General features: G+C 41.3%; 4 protein-coding genes across 5 annotated transcripts; 2 read left to right on the top strand and 2 right to left on the bottom strand.

Moving 5' to 3' along the window:
• Window positions 1-464: 464 nt before the first annotated feature.
• LOC131879463 (uncharacterized) lies at window positions 465-4142 on the bottom strand. The gene has a single exon (XM_059225800.1). It carries the CDS (start codon window positions 3033-3035, stop codon window positions 624-626), a length of 2412 nt encoding a protein of 803 aa, XP_059081783.1. The 5' UTR covers window positions 3036-4142; the 3' UTR covers window positions 465-623.
• Window positions 3390-6605, top strand: LOC131879554 (visual system homeobox 2-like). Its single transcript, XM_059225910.1, has 6 exons — window positions 3390-3433; window positions 4420-4692; window positions 4751-5080; window positions 5892-6015; window positions 6087-6141; window positions 6207-6605. Exons 1-6 carry the CDS (start codon window positions 3390-3392, stop codon window positions 6560-6562), a joined length of 1182 nt encoding a protein of 393 aa, XP_059081893.1. The 3' UTR covers window positions 6563-6605.
• Window positions 6606-9815: 3210 nt separating this feature from the next.
• Window positions 9816-11742, top strand: LOC131879471 (FK506-binding protein 2-like). Its single transcript, XM_059225810.1, has 3 exons — window positions 9816-10289; window positions 10409-10663; window positions 11209-11742. The coding sequence occupies exons 1-3, from the start codon at window positions 10053-10055 to the stop codon at window positions 11371-11373; spliced, it is 657 nt and encodes a 218-aa protein (XP_059081793.1). The 5' UTR covers window positions 9816-10052; the 3' UTR covers window positions 11374-11742.
• Window positions 11731-12658, bottom strand: LOC131879473 (uncharacterized). Of its 2 annotated transcripts, XM_059225812.1 has the most exons (4): window positions 12419-12658; window positions 12319-12330; window positions 12123-12254; window positions 11731-12063 (listed from the first exon to the last, which is right to left on the bottom strand). In XM_059225812.1, exons 1-4 carry the CDS (start codon window positions 12572-12574, stop codon window positions 11827-11829), a joined length of 537 nt encoding a protein of 178 aa, XP_059081795.1. In that variant the 5' UTR covers window positions 12575-12658; the 3' UTR covers window positions 11731-11826. The 2 variants fall into 2 exon arrangements, with proteins under 2 accessions (XP_059081795.1, XP_059081796.1); XM_059225813.1 differs by lacking the exon at window positions 12319-12330 and having other exon boundaries at window positions 12419-12656.
• Window positions 12659-12677: the final 19 nt, after the last annotated feature.

Raw genomic sequence — 12677 nt, 5'->3', positions numbered from 1 at the left:
GAATTGATTCAATTGGTACCCATGTTGTGCCTCATAAAACGATTTCTTGTACCTTTTGTTTTACCCCTTTTTCTAGTTACAAACGAGAAAACTCAAGAGGACGAAATACTCTTACCTATTCTTTCTGGTCAATCAAAGCTTTTGAATCCAGGGATCGTTAGCAGAAATGTTGGGGAAACACAGTACATAGCCATACAACGATCTTCATTGTGTAATAAGTAGTTCAATAGTAAAGACCAGTTATGTTCATTTAACCCTCGAATAATTTGTCAACCTTGATTCGATGACGATTTTTATATACCTCATGAAGTGAATTGAACCACAGTCATCAATAAAAGCCAACATTTGGATGATGACACCTCATGAATGATTGATGCAATCCGATCCGCCCAATCCTGTTCACTCCAAACAATACCTCGATTTCCAAAGAAAGTGAATTACATTTTAGGTGGTTTTTAATTGGAGACATTATCTAAATATATTTCACCTTCATTCTCAAGACAATGACTATGGACTAGCTTTCAAGGTTACTTTTCCCAAAGATATCGAGACGAAACATCATAGGTCAATGCCTAGGATCACGACAAGAGGTAGTTCAATACAATGGGGGGGGGTGGCTAAGATCAAGCCACACTTTTCAGGATGACCGTGATGAGTCGAGTTAATTTGCGAATATCTCGGAGTGCATTCTTGAATTGATCGAAGGTGTCTTCAAAGGTAGAATTCGATAGACTTTGCAATTTGCGCTTAAAGATAGTCAGGTATTTGTTTTGGACCTCGTCCATAGAAGAGGATCTCACTTGGTCGTTGGTTGAAAACATAGTAATGAAAATAAGGAGTTTGAAAATGTCCACACTTTGCACCAAACTGGACAAATGGGATGATATCCCCTGGAACTCCTTGATCAGGTCGGAATTGCCCATCATGGCAGTCATATCATTGATCCGGATAAGCGTCATCCGTTTCAGTTGGGAGACATCCATCACTCCAAAATATTGCTGTTGGAAAATTCCATCGTCCAACTTTCCCAAAGCAAATTTGAGTTGTTGATTACCGGTTTCAAAATTTTCCACTTTGGCAATACAGAGGGATACGGCATCCATCACGTTATTGGACAAGAGCTGGCCTTGATCATGGTCATTGAGTGCATTGAATTCTTCATGGACTTTCATGATGCGACGAAACCGCTCGGTAAAAACGGAAACAAGCTTTGGGACAAAAGCTTTCGACAAAGGGACATCGTAACTGAACATAACGAACTCCTTGAGGATGTCTTCGCCGAAAGAAACGTCGTGGAAGGCCCGATCAAATTTCTCGAACTGGCGGATTAGCCAACACTCCTCCTCTTGCGTATATGGCATGGTGATAACGTTGGAGATCTCTTGAAAGTAACATTCGGATTCCTCCCACCGGATATTGGATTCGAATAACACGGCCATTTTCTCAAGGATTGAAATGACATTGGTCAGTGTCTCCTTGTCAGCACAAGCATAAACTTCCGCAGCCCAGTCGGAGAATGTCAAGATATCAATTAAATGGCCTTGAATCACAGTCTCGTTATCTAGGATGGTCGCATAACTGGTACCAAATAAACATGTCATGGCCACCAAGTAATTACAGCTGGTCAGGAGAGGATGGTTGTCAAGCTCAGAGGCCTTTTTCTCGTATAACTCTTCTGCACTCGAACCTTTGAAGGCTTTTACTGCTTGATTGACCAATGAGAAGGGAATCTTGGGCAAATTAGAGTATTGGTATGCAAAATCGTGGTCAATTTTCATGGGGAAAAGCCATTCCACTTGCTGTTGACCCGTTTGTGCGTTGATGAAGCGACCACAAAAGTATTGAACAAAGATTGGAGTATTGCGGTAGAGAAGTTTGCATTGATCGGCTTTGCTCAAGGACATGAATTCCGGGAGGGCAAATGCGAAGTTGGCAAACAATTTGGCCAAGTGTACAATTAAAACCCTCAGCACGTATTTGTTCATCCGGTAACGCCCCATGTGAAATTCCAGCCAATTTTGGAACACCCCTTCACCAATCGCGGTATTGGAGCAAGATTGGTACCAAGCGTTTTTAGTTCTCTCCATAAATGTCATCATCTGTTTTCGCTGGCGGTGCTGATATTGTTTAATTGACTTAGTTTTGCCTCTGGATTTTTTCTCTTCCCTCTGCTCATCGACATCAAGATACACAACATCCAATTCATCCATGGCTGTTTGCTGAGGAAGGCTTTGGTCCATTTGGGTGAAAAAATCGTCGGGGAGCTCGGGTAAGTGAGACCCATTTTCGGAAAAGGGCTTAGGCGAGCCTCCATTTAACTCCGAAAAAGGGTTTTTGTTTTCTTCATCACTTGCGTGTCTGCTTCCTTTGGCCGAATTGCGTTGGTCGTAAATTGTAGCGTATTCTGTGAGCCCATATTCATGGTTTTGCTCCATGTGCAACGCCACATGCTGATTAGGTTGAGGTTCATCCCAAAAGGGAAGAGGTACTGGAGGTAATGCTTGATATGAGGTTGTTACTTTTGGCGATTTCCCTCTTTTAGGATTGAAAGGTTCATGGCGCTCCATACCGTCACATGAGGTTTCTTCTAACTTGATATTCAATGAAGGCTCGTCATCGTCCTCATTGCTCTTTAGCCTCTTGTTCTTCTTGACCATTCGCAAGACCACAGGCTTATCCTCCTCCAGAGCGGTTTCTAGAGCGGGATCATCCTTCACTTGCTTCTTGAGCATCTTCCGGAACCGGGTACGTTTGGCAGTATCGTTGAGGACCTGGTCGGGCTGCATTCCAGCCGTGATGCAATTGCGGAATCGACAGGCTTGGCACTTCCGTCTGGTTTTGACATTGATCTCACACATGCCTCCATTTTTGCAATGAAACGAGGGGTTTCGAGACCGTTGGATGGTCCTTCGAAAAAACGCCCGACAGCTAAAACAAGCGCTAGCTCCATAGTTGAGGTGATAGGTCTCAGCCTCGCCAAAGCACACGGCACATATCTTGGACCTCCGAGGGGTCTCACCTTTGGATAGTTCCATGATGATCTACAACAATGATGGCGCTCCGCTCCAATCAAAATACTTGATTAGTTCAATCATTATGAAACTTCACTTGGTGCACATTTTGAGTATCTTGTGACCTTGAGCAAAGAGTCTTTGAACTTTTTGTGACCCTTGAACCCATGTGGTCACACGGAAAACTCGTATGATAGCACTCAAAATTAAAGGGTCTCCCACTTTCACTCGAAATCAGGAGCACATTGTGGATCGGAGTGGTTTTCTCCGCTGGAAATACACACTCAGACCAAGTTCCAATCAATAGAAAGGTAAGAGGGTCCGCAGGCCTTTGACAAAGCCGTTCAAGGCGTTCCGAGGGCATCGAAAATAGTCTATATGGAACAACGTCATTCCAAACGACGGGTAGCGACCATCTCACAGTATGTCGACGATTCTCTGCCTGGAGTGTCTAACCAGTACATTCTGACACTGATGTCTGCAGCACTACCTCCCCCCTCTAAAGCGCACTACTTTGTACGTATGTGTACAAGCTTCCTCGCCCTCCAGACTCCTAGAGTTTCCTTATTCACTTGCACTACAATTCTCTGCACAAATTCCGAGTGAAAAATGACCACCTAAAAGACGTGTACTTGTGCGTGTACTCTCCTGCTCCACTCGACGTTCGCCTCTACCTCTTACGCACAACATGAATCAATATTGTCTTTCAACTTGCGCCCATAGACTTCTCACCCAAGATAAAGATTGAGCTACATCATTTCAATATATCGCCAATACAGTGACTGTTCACATAAACCCTTATCAATAAAGTATCACTTCACTACAAAGAAACATTAAGAGAAACATGATTTTGCCTCAAGAGGCCAGCTTTTACATGGGACAAGCGCATGGTGTGCCCGTAACAGGTTCTGCAAGCACACATGATGTACCTACACAATGTCAGGGTGGCAGTGTTCACGTCAGCCTATTCGGAAAGGGATGAGGGGCTGGGTTGTTGGTTTCGCACTTGAAGGCCAGGAGAAACCCTAGAAATGAGAGGTACACCACGACTCTCACTCCTTTCCTGTTTAAATGTACATGGTTGTTAATTTATATGCAAGGAGTACAAATGATAAGGAAGAAATATTACTTTTAGAGCAGAGTTATGTAATGAAGAAATCGGCTAATCGATTTACGCTCTTAGACGATAATTTGACCGTTATTTACCACCTATGATGGTCTATTATCATGTGGCACACCCTGTTGAAAGCCCTTCAATGGCTTCTTTTGGAGGAAAAAACTCCACTCTAGGGACCAATCACGGTCTACTCTTTGTAGTGGTTCACAAAGGTCTTGTCATTCAATTTGTGTAATTAGATCACCAAATTATGGATCCATATCCATTCGATACATCCATCCCTCTTTCCAGTTGTTCATTGGGTTCCAGCACTCTGAGTTTGGAACAGAGTCCCGGAAATGGAACTTCCACTAGTTACTTCGAGGACGTCCAAGACCCTAACAACATATTTTCAAACGCTCACTTACTCGGTCAAAATGGAGCCATTGTCCATTCAACGGGCTTTTGTAGTGATCCATATGTAAATGGATTCACGTCTACTCCGCTGATTGATGTGGAAAGTGTGGAAGGAGGCGATAGGAATCATTCTCTCTCGTTGAGTGCACCTCCACAGCGATACAAAAGGCAAGGAAATCTCATTGATTAATAGTTATCAAGCCTTGCAACCTCATTTGTTTTTCAGTGGTCCAAGCACCAGACGTCCTTTGTTTCGCCCAGGGTTTCCAGACGAAGATAAAGACCTACAAAGCGGACCTCCATCTTCACCAACAACTACAGCAACAACAACGTCATTGGACCGTTCATCCCTGTCAGTTACTCATCTTCCTCATGTTCCCTATTTCACGGTGAAGCCTCTCTTCTCTATTTCCCTGAACTTGGGACAAGGTTACAATGAGTGTGGTGCCAACCAGAATGCTAGATCTAATTCAGGCAACAATTTAAATGGAGAGTCTCGAGACGAGTGGCTTCAACGACGCTCCCATGGTGATCGACGTCAACAAAAGCGATATAGGTGGGTTCACTGAGCCTGATACACAATTGCGCAATCTCGAAAGACCAAATTAATGAAACACATATCGTTGTTCGTCCCCAATCCTATCATTATTGGCCAAACTCTTCAGGAGGCTGCAAAGACGGTTTTAAAATTTGAAAGATGAATTGCAGTTAATCGGGAAAGAAATGCCATTTTTATCACTCTTAATGCTAATGGTAGACATTTTGACTCGCTTCACTTCATAATTAAGGAAAGAAAATAGAAGGCAAGTCAAGGCAGTTGCAAAATGGATTTATCTGTTCTTAAAATAGCCCGTTCCAAGGCTTAAAATACGATATCCAATATCTTTGAGCCACAACATTAGGTCTTGTTTTCACGTTTATATACCTCATACGAACACGAACACATTTGACTACTTCGATGCTTCGAAATACATTCCGTGATTCCTTTTTTATCCCGTCAGTGAATAGGAGTTACGTTCGCACAGATGTTAATTCATTTCAAAAACCAGTATACAAATCTGCAATTATTTCACAGAGAGAGAGAGAGAGAGATAGTCCTCGGTCAGAACTTTTTTTGTACCCCTTAAATAGATTGAACTTTTCAATGATAATCCGTGAGGTCGTTATTACTTCTTTAGATCTTAGAATGAGAAGTTCAAATTTCCTTAGTTGCTAATCAGGAATTTTACTAACTACAAGATAACATAATTGTTGTTGGTCAGAATTCAACTCCCTTGGTGTACATTTTTTTTATTCAACATGTAGTTTGAACTATTATAGAAATCGTAAATGAAATCGTTCGACTGATCATTTTCATATTTTTCCAGGACGTCATTTTCGCAATTTCAGTTGGAAGAATTAGAGCGGCTTTTCTTGACCACTCATTATCCGGACGTTTTTCTTCGAGATATCATAGCTGCCAGAATCGGATTATCAGAAGCTCGTGTCCAAGTGAGCAGTTTTAAACCCTAATCAAACGTGCTCAAATACTTACATTGGTAATTGTCCTCTCAATATCGTAGGTTTGGTTCCAAAATCGACGAGCAAAGTTTCGAAAGAATCATAAGGGTTTTCCGCGTAAGAATTAACCAGGGGTAACTTCGCCATGACTATTATATTTGAACATGTGATCTTCATTGCAGTAGAATTTCACCAATCTGGACTGTATTTGCCCAATCATGGTTCTCTTCCAACAACCGCTTCTTCGTCTTTGCCAAAGTCTTTCAACTCCATTGTTATGGAGCAAAGTTCCTGTGTTGCTTCGCCAAGTGCATCTAATTCCACATCATCGTCTACGCAAGAGAATTTTGGTTGCTCTTTCAAAACAACTCCATTCCACCAAGGCCTAAAGTTAACGTCTCAGTTGCCCGAGGATGCGTTACTTACTCAACAAAAGATGGATGATAAGCCCGATTTGCTACAAATGATCATTGATGAAGAACTCAAGGAACAGTTAGTGCACGACAATTGGCAAAACAAAACTACCATTACTAAATAAGCCAAAAATAGTTGATACTTGATAAATGAAATCCAATAAATCACCTTAGAAAAAAAATATGTTACTATCTTTATTTATGATGGGCAGCAAATCGTTCAGTTTGAAGGATCTCTTTATGACGGAAATGATGTCAAGTCGGGTGTCCCACAAGGCTCCATATTTGGTCCTCTCCTTTTCATCATATCATCTAATGCTGATGATACAAAATTAGTCAGTGGTAAGAATGGTCAAGACTCCAGAAGACAAAGGAAGATAAAGCCCCTCAAATTATGCTATATCTACTCTTGGGTTGCTGAAAGTAATTTGGCCTGAAACGGAATGAAATTTCATTCAAGAACACTTGGGTCGAGGCTATTGAACACTCCACTCGTCGATAGTAAACGTTAAAGTCCAGAGATTGTGCCACATCTTCAACATTCTTCCCTTATTTGGAATTCAATCAGTTCATCAGGTTTTCAAAAGATCGACCAGGTTCAAACATGTTTACTTGAAACATTAAAGGAATAAAATAACTTTAGTATTGGAAGCGACTAGAAAGGTTGGGATAGTATTAACCCTTCAACTCCTGTGTACTGAACCGGTGAGGCAGCTTTTTAACTCAAAGGACCTTAGTACGGGCTCCCGTCTTTATCAATAGAGGGTACCGAAGTAAAAATCAAAAATGCTTAACAGAGTATCGAAACGTGACCCTGCCTTTTTAGGGTTCGAAGAAAGGGTTGCTTTAAGACTCGTTCTTGATCTTTGATTGCTGGGCAGTGCCTCTTTTTTGTTCAAGTCGAGATCCCTACAGGGTGTAAAGAAATTAAGGGCCTCCATGGCTGTTTTTCACAACATTTCTCCCTGCTCAAAGATTTTTTTGACATTAAACCACAAGCACTGTTAAGTACCTAGTGACATATTACAAATGGTCTAACGATGTTCTGGAGGCGATGGGTAACCCTCTGATAGAGTGCCATCTAAACAATAACTGAAAATTCAAGTGCGAGCAGTCTGAAGGTCAGAACCAAGGCTAAGGACATCCTGAAGGCCGGTAAAGACAAAGGAACGTTGCTGAGCCTTTCAGTGTTCATCCTCAAACCATTGAAAAGTGGATATCCTAATGCAAATGCCATAAATCCTTTTAGAACAGACCAGGCCGATGGCCAAAATCTAGATTTTGAAGACTCGATCAATCTTTAGGTGTCCAAACATCAGAACGTTACCAATCTCCTTTGGAGTAAAATTGGAAATTGGTATGGTGATAGGCTTTTCAATAACCCCTTTTATTGAAAACTGGAGATTCAGTTTGATCAAACAATTCTTTGAGTTAGGGGATAGGAATTTTAGAAGCGACAAAGAGCGGCCCTTAATTTCTTTCCACCCTGTAACTGAGGTCCTTCAAGCTTAATAGTTGATTCGCAAGAGAAGCATACTGACGAAAATGTCGACCTAGGAGCTCCCGGGTTAAAAGGAGCTACGAAAGCTATCTGATACTGTATTATGTTTTCAAAAGTTTTATAAGCTTTTTCCCAATCCAAGTTTTAGGGTCAATCGTAGTGACAGTAGGGACTTTCGAGTACCTTTAAAGCCTCAAGAATATAGGTTAGCCCAATTCTGGAGAAAATAAAAAATCAACTCTACATTCAAGGACAAGCTTGCCAGATCCATTACCTCCAATTCGTTGGAGGATCAAATGTTATATGAATTTAAAGCTAAATAGGACAAAAATGAAGGGATTTTTTTTTTCATCTCGAACTGCGGAGGAATTAAACATTTTTCAATGAATACTCAGCAGCAGCAGCGATATCAAGTGTTGTTTGACCAATTATGAATTCACAAATTGAAAAATGGATTGTGGCATCAATTTATCAAAATTGGAAACTAATGGTTTTAACCTAACAAGTAAATTTTGACTTCACCGAAAGCAAGAATGAGTTGATAATGATTGAAGTACCGTATTGTAAGTCCACACATGATAGAGGGTGTAAACTTCCGCTAACGTGCATTACATACCCACAATTATTATATGGCTATAGAAAATAATTACAGGGCTAAGAAGTCATGCAAGACCAAAAATATAAAACAAACTAAATCAGAAAATAATTCGATTTCAATGCTTTTGCATCATCGTGGCATTTACTTTAAATATTAATAGTTTTTTTTTAGGAGAAAACAGACAAGTAAAACGGCAAAGGTGGTTGTAAATCGCATTCCTACAATTTTACCAATACATTGATGACGCCTTAACAATTACAACAACACCAATTTTCATTTTCCTTCCGCATTGATATTTTCATCAATGTATCCTTTTATCATTTGATAAAGCCTGGTTATGGTCTGGTGAAGTCTTCTCAAAGTTACTTTGGTCAGTCACAAATGAGGTTAAAGATTGGGTTAAACAAATGTCAGAACGGAATATTTTTCGTCTATAATTCCAGTCGTAACAAACATTCAGGATTTCAAAACACATATCAGCAGGTCGGCTTCCGTCTCGGTAACGCCCTCGTGACTCTTGGGGTACATCAGACCGCTAAGCTACTAGTGTTTCTTTTTGACCTATCAATAATTTTGTTCAGGATTATGTCATACTATGGAGCATGAAGAATTTGCGATTAACCTTTATCAGTAATCCCTAAGGCTTCCAATCTTGGAATAGTAATCTCAACTTGTAAACCATTTAGGTACTAACCTTTTCGCTATCAAATATTCAAACATTGTTTTGCACCATTATATGGTCAATCGTTCATATTCATCGCCAAAACTCGATTTGCTTCCTTTCACCGACCGTTTCTTACTAGGTGCTGCTTTTAAGGACCTTGATTTAGATAGGTGTTGCACCAAAGAAAATTCAGATTTTCTTAACAATTTAAGAACCATATGGCCCCACTTCTGTCTAATTTGAAGTAGTATAATAACGACTGGGGCTAAAATTTACTGCAAAGTTACTACAGTTTTGATCGAGGTTGAGGGATAAACTCTAGGCGATAGCGTTGCATGCTTATATTGGTCTCTGACAGTGCTTCGTCCCAAAAACGAAAAGACAAAGAGTGAAACATAAAAACAAATGGAATCAAGATCCAAGCGTCAGTGCTCACGTCGAGCCTATCCATTTGAATTAATGTCTCATTACACGCTCGGAAAGGAACATCAACCCGTACTCAAGTCACCCTGGACGAATTGCTATTGCCTGGCTCTCCACTGAGAAAGAAGACTGCATTCATGCAGCTGGGTGGAGTTCCCTACCAGCAAGTGGATTGAATACGAATGCCGTGAACTAAAGACAAGTTTCTCAGCCCTCCAAGCTACACGTCGAACTCGAACTCGTTTCCCTCCTACCTGTTGTCGGCCAACACATGATAGCCAACTAACGGAGTGAAATCTCCGCCAACGTGGCTGCAACATCACACAAATAGCGATACGGACAGCAGCTTGACGGTAGAAGTTGCTCAGCAAATATTGGCTCTCAATCGCCATTTCCTCAAATCATTGACAACATCTAATCTCGTTGAAAATGAAGTGGTTGTGTGTGTTCGTTTTGGTGGTCGTGGGTTCGAGCTTGGCCGAGGTCGAGGAGCGACCCTCTGGCCTGAAGTTAGAGGTTGTGGAGAAAGTGGACTCGTGCGAGAAGCAAGCCAAGAATGGAGATCTACTCACCATGCACTACACTGGCACTTTGGAGGATGGAACCAAGTTCGATAGCTCTCTAGATCGAAGTGAGCCATTCAAGTTTCAAATCGGCGTTGGTCAGGTAAAGTTTGCGTTTAACCAGTTTCTGGGCCGAGCATCACCTCAAAACCGGCTTTTGAGAGCGGTTAACTTAAGTGTTGCTGTATTTACTAACCTTGGCCAAATTGATGTCATTTTCAGGTGATCAAAGGCTGGGAAGAGGGTATTGTTGGTATGTGTGTGGGAGAGAAGCGCAAACTCATTGTTCCACCCGAACTTGGCTATGGAGAGCAAGGTGCTGGGGATGTGATTCCCGGTGGTGCTACCCTTTATTTCGATGTAGAGCTCCTCGAGACTGATGAGGGACCCACGCCCGTCAATGTGTTCAAGCAAATTGATTTGGACGACGATTCTCACATCTCCCGAGAGGAACTTAGTGGTTACTTGAAGCAACAGGTAATTGTGATCTGAGGGATCTTTATTCACTTCTTCCCGTTTTCTTTCCGACTTGACCTTGTAAATATTTCCATGCCACAATGGAATTAATTTAGACGGTAAGATGGTTATTGTTGTAGATCAAAGCCCAAAACATGAAAGGAGAAAGTTGATAAGTTATCGATCTCCAGTACTGCCTGAGCTATGACACTAACTGGCAGCCATAAATCTGTTGAGTTGACCATGAACATGGTGAACTGCAATAAAGGTTTGATTTGGTTTGAAAATTTCTTTTGATCCTTCATCTGTTCGCTACGGACGGGACTGCACAACTTTCCTTTCAAGTGAGTTGAAACACCTAGACACATAGCTTCTCAAAGGTACTTTCCATAAAAAAATGCACCGTCTTGTGACCTCTCTTCATATTCATGAAATGAATGCTTATCCACCCTGGAATGGTCTCTTCTTTTGTGCACCCAATTGCCAACAAAATAGGGGGGTCACTTTGCAAGAGTGAACCACTACGATGAAACTCCTGGTCTTAATCGTTAAATTTCATATTTAAGGTTGAAGCCATGAAAGATGCCGGTGGGGATCAGGAGGAGCAGGCCCGTCAGATGGAAGGTGACCAAGACAAGCTGGTGGAGGAAATATTTAGCCACGAAGATAAAGACAAAGACGGTCTCATTTCCCACGACGAGTTCTCTGGTCCCAAACACGACGAGCTTTAGATCTGATCAGACTTATTAATTCCAATTCTCTCTTACTCGTCCCCACCATGAAACCTCCCCCCATACATATTCAAAATACCATCTTTTGTTATGAATCAACTCTACCTGATTTTGTTCCCGTCTCGAGTCTTTAGTTTGATTCTGGAACTATTTTTCTACCAACAATATCTACCAGGTGTCACAAAAAACCGAAAGGAAGTCTTCTGACCACCTAATTTGCATTTGCGAATTAGCCATGGGGGAACGTGAATCTGAACTTTTGATCACTTCTCACGAACCTAGGCCGTTTTGGAATATGGTTTTATAAAGATGTTGTTTATATGTACGGATTATTTGTTTCTATCCCAGAAAATAAACTTTTTAAAACCATTTTTTACGCTTTACTCATTTTGAACTCGTCAATTCAGGTATAAATACATATTCGTCAGAACACAAAAGATCTGCTCCAATGACTTAATAGTAGTAGTCATCGGCCCTCAACTTATTTCGGGCGGAAACGCTGATGCAGAAGTCAATACTGTACACGATGGAAGCGATCACACACAAGGATCCCAAGGCCAACCCTGCCCCATAGGTGGCGTAGTAGCTGTCACTCGTGATTTGTGTATCTTCACTTTTGGCCTTGGCCCAGACGATCAAGGTCTTGACTCCAACACCCATAAACATACAAGTGGCCAGGAAGTTCCAAAACTGAAAAACGGAGGCCAGGTTAAGATGAACGTGTCGAAAATTCTAAACATAAAACTTACAGGCTCAAGGAAGAAGCGTTGGATGATGAATCTGCTGTCCATAACGTAACCAATCCATAAAACTGATGAAATGACTGAGAATGTGACGAGAGCTGCATTGCCAATGTTTTCTACGTCCATCCCTTCATCGCCCTGTAATACGTTGATTTGCAAGATTAAAAGAGAAGTTCATGTGCTAACTCATTTAACCACTCACATATTGTCGTTTCTGGCAGCATGAAATGCATTGTAGTATTTACAGATATATTCAACTAAAATATTAACTGGGTAGCCTTTCTGTTTTGTGTAAACCTTACCGCTGACATTTGATCCGTTGAAGTTCCAAAGAAAAGATAGCTTCCATTGGCACCGTATCTGTGGACCATTATCGCACTGAACACAATGGCAACCTCCAAGATCTTGAAAATGCCAGACAAACTTAGTCCCTCTCGAAAATTCGGCCCGGAATCCATTTTTCGATCTTCTCGTTTATTTCAATATGGCGTAAATATGGGGAACTTTAATCATTCATTGTTCAAAGACAATAGATAACAGATAAGGCGCGTAAAAGATAAG

The sequence above is a fragment of the Tigriopus californicus genome, chromosome 4 (genome assembly GCF_007210705.1).
Source record: "Tigriopus californicus strain San Diego chromosome 4, Tcal_SD_v2.1, whole genome shotgun sequence".
Classification (NCBI taxonomy): domain Eukaryota; kingdom Metazoa; phylum Arthropoda; class Copepoda; order Harpacticoida; family Harpacticidae; genus Tigriopus; species Tigriopus californicus.
Note: the sequence above shows the minus strand (reverse complement) of the source record. Positions and strands in the feature narration are given on the sequence as shown.

Coding starts and splice junctions, on each gene's coding strand:
- LOC131879463 (XM_059225800.1), bottom strand. CDS start 3,035: ATGGAACTATCCAAAGGTGAGACCCCTCGGAGGTCCAAGATATGTGCC.
- LOC131879554 (XM_059225910.1), top strand. CDS start 3,390: ATGGAACAACGTCATTCCAAACGACGGGTAGCGACCATCTCACA. Junction 3,434..4,419: donor CGGGTAGCGACCATCTCACA/GTATGTCGACGA, acceptor CCCTCTTTCCAG/TTGTTCATTGGGTTCCAGCA. Junction 6,142..6,206: donor GAATCATAAGGGTTTTCCGC/GTAAGAATTAAC, acceptor TCTTCATTGCAG/TAGAATTTCACCAATCTGGA.
- LOC131879471 (XM_059225810.1), top strand. CDS start 10,053: ATGAAGTGGTTGTGTGTGTTCGTTTTGGTGGTCGTGGGTTCGAGCTTG. Junction 10,290..10,408: donor TTCAAATCGGCGTTGGTCAG/GTAAAGTTTGCG, acceptor TGTCATTTTCAG/GTGATCAAAGGCTGGGAAGA. Junction 10,664..11,208: donor GTGGTTACTTGAAGCAACAG/GTAATTGTGATC, acceptor TTCATATTTAAG/GTTGAAGCCATGAAAGATGC.
- LOC131879473 (XM_059225812.1), bottom strand. CDS start 12,574: ATGGATTCCGGGCCGAATTTTCGAGAGGGACTAAGTTTGTCTGGCATT. Junction 12,064..12,122: donor AACGCTTCTTCCTTGAGCCT/GTAAGTTTTATG, acceptor TCCGTTTTTCAG/TTTTGGAACTTCCTGGCCAC.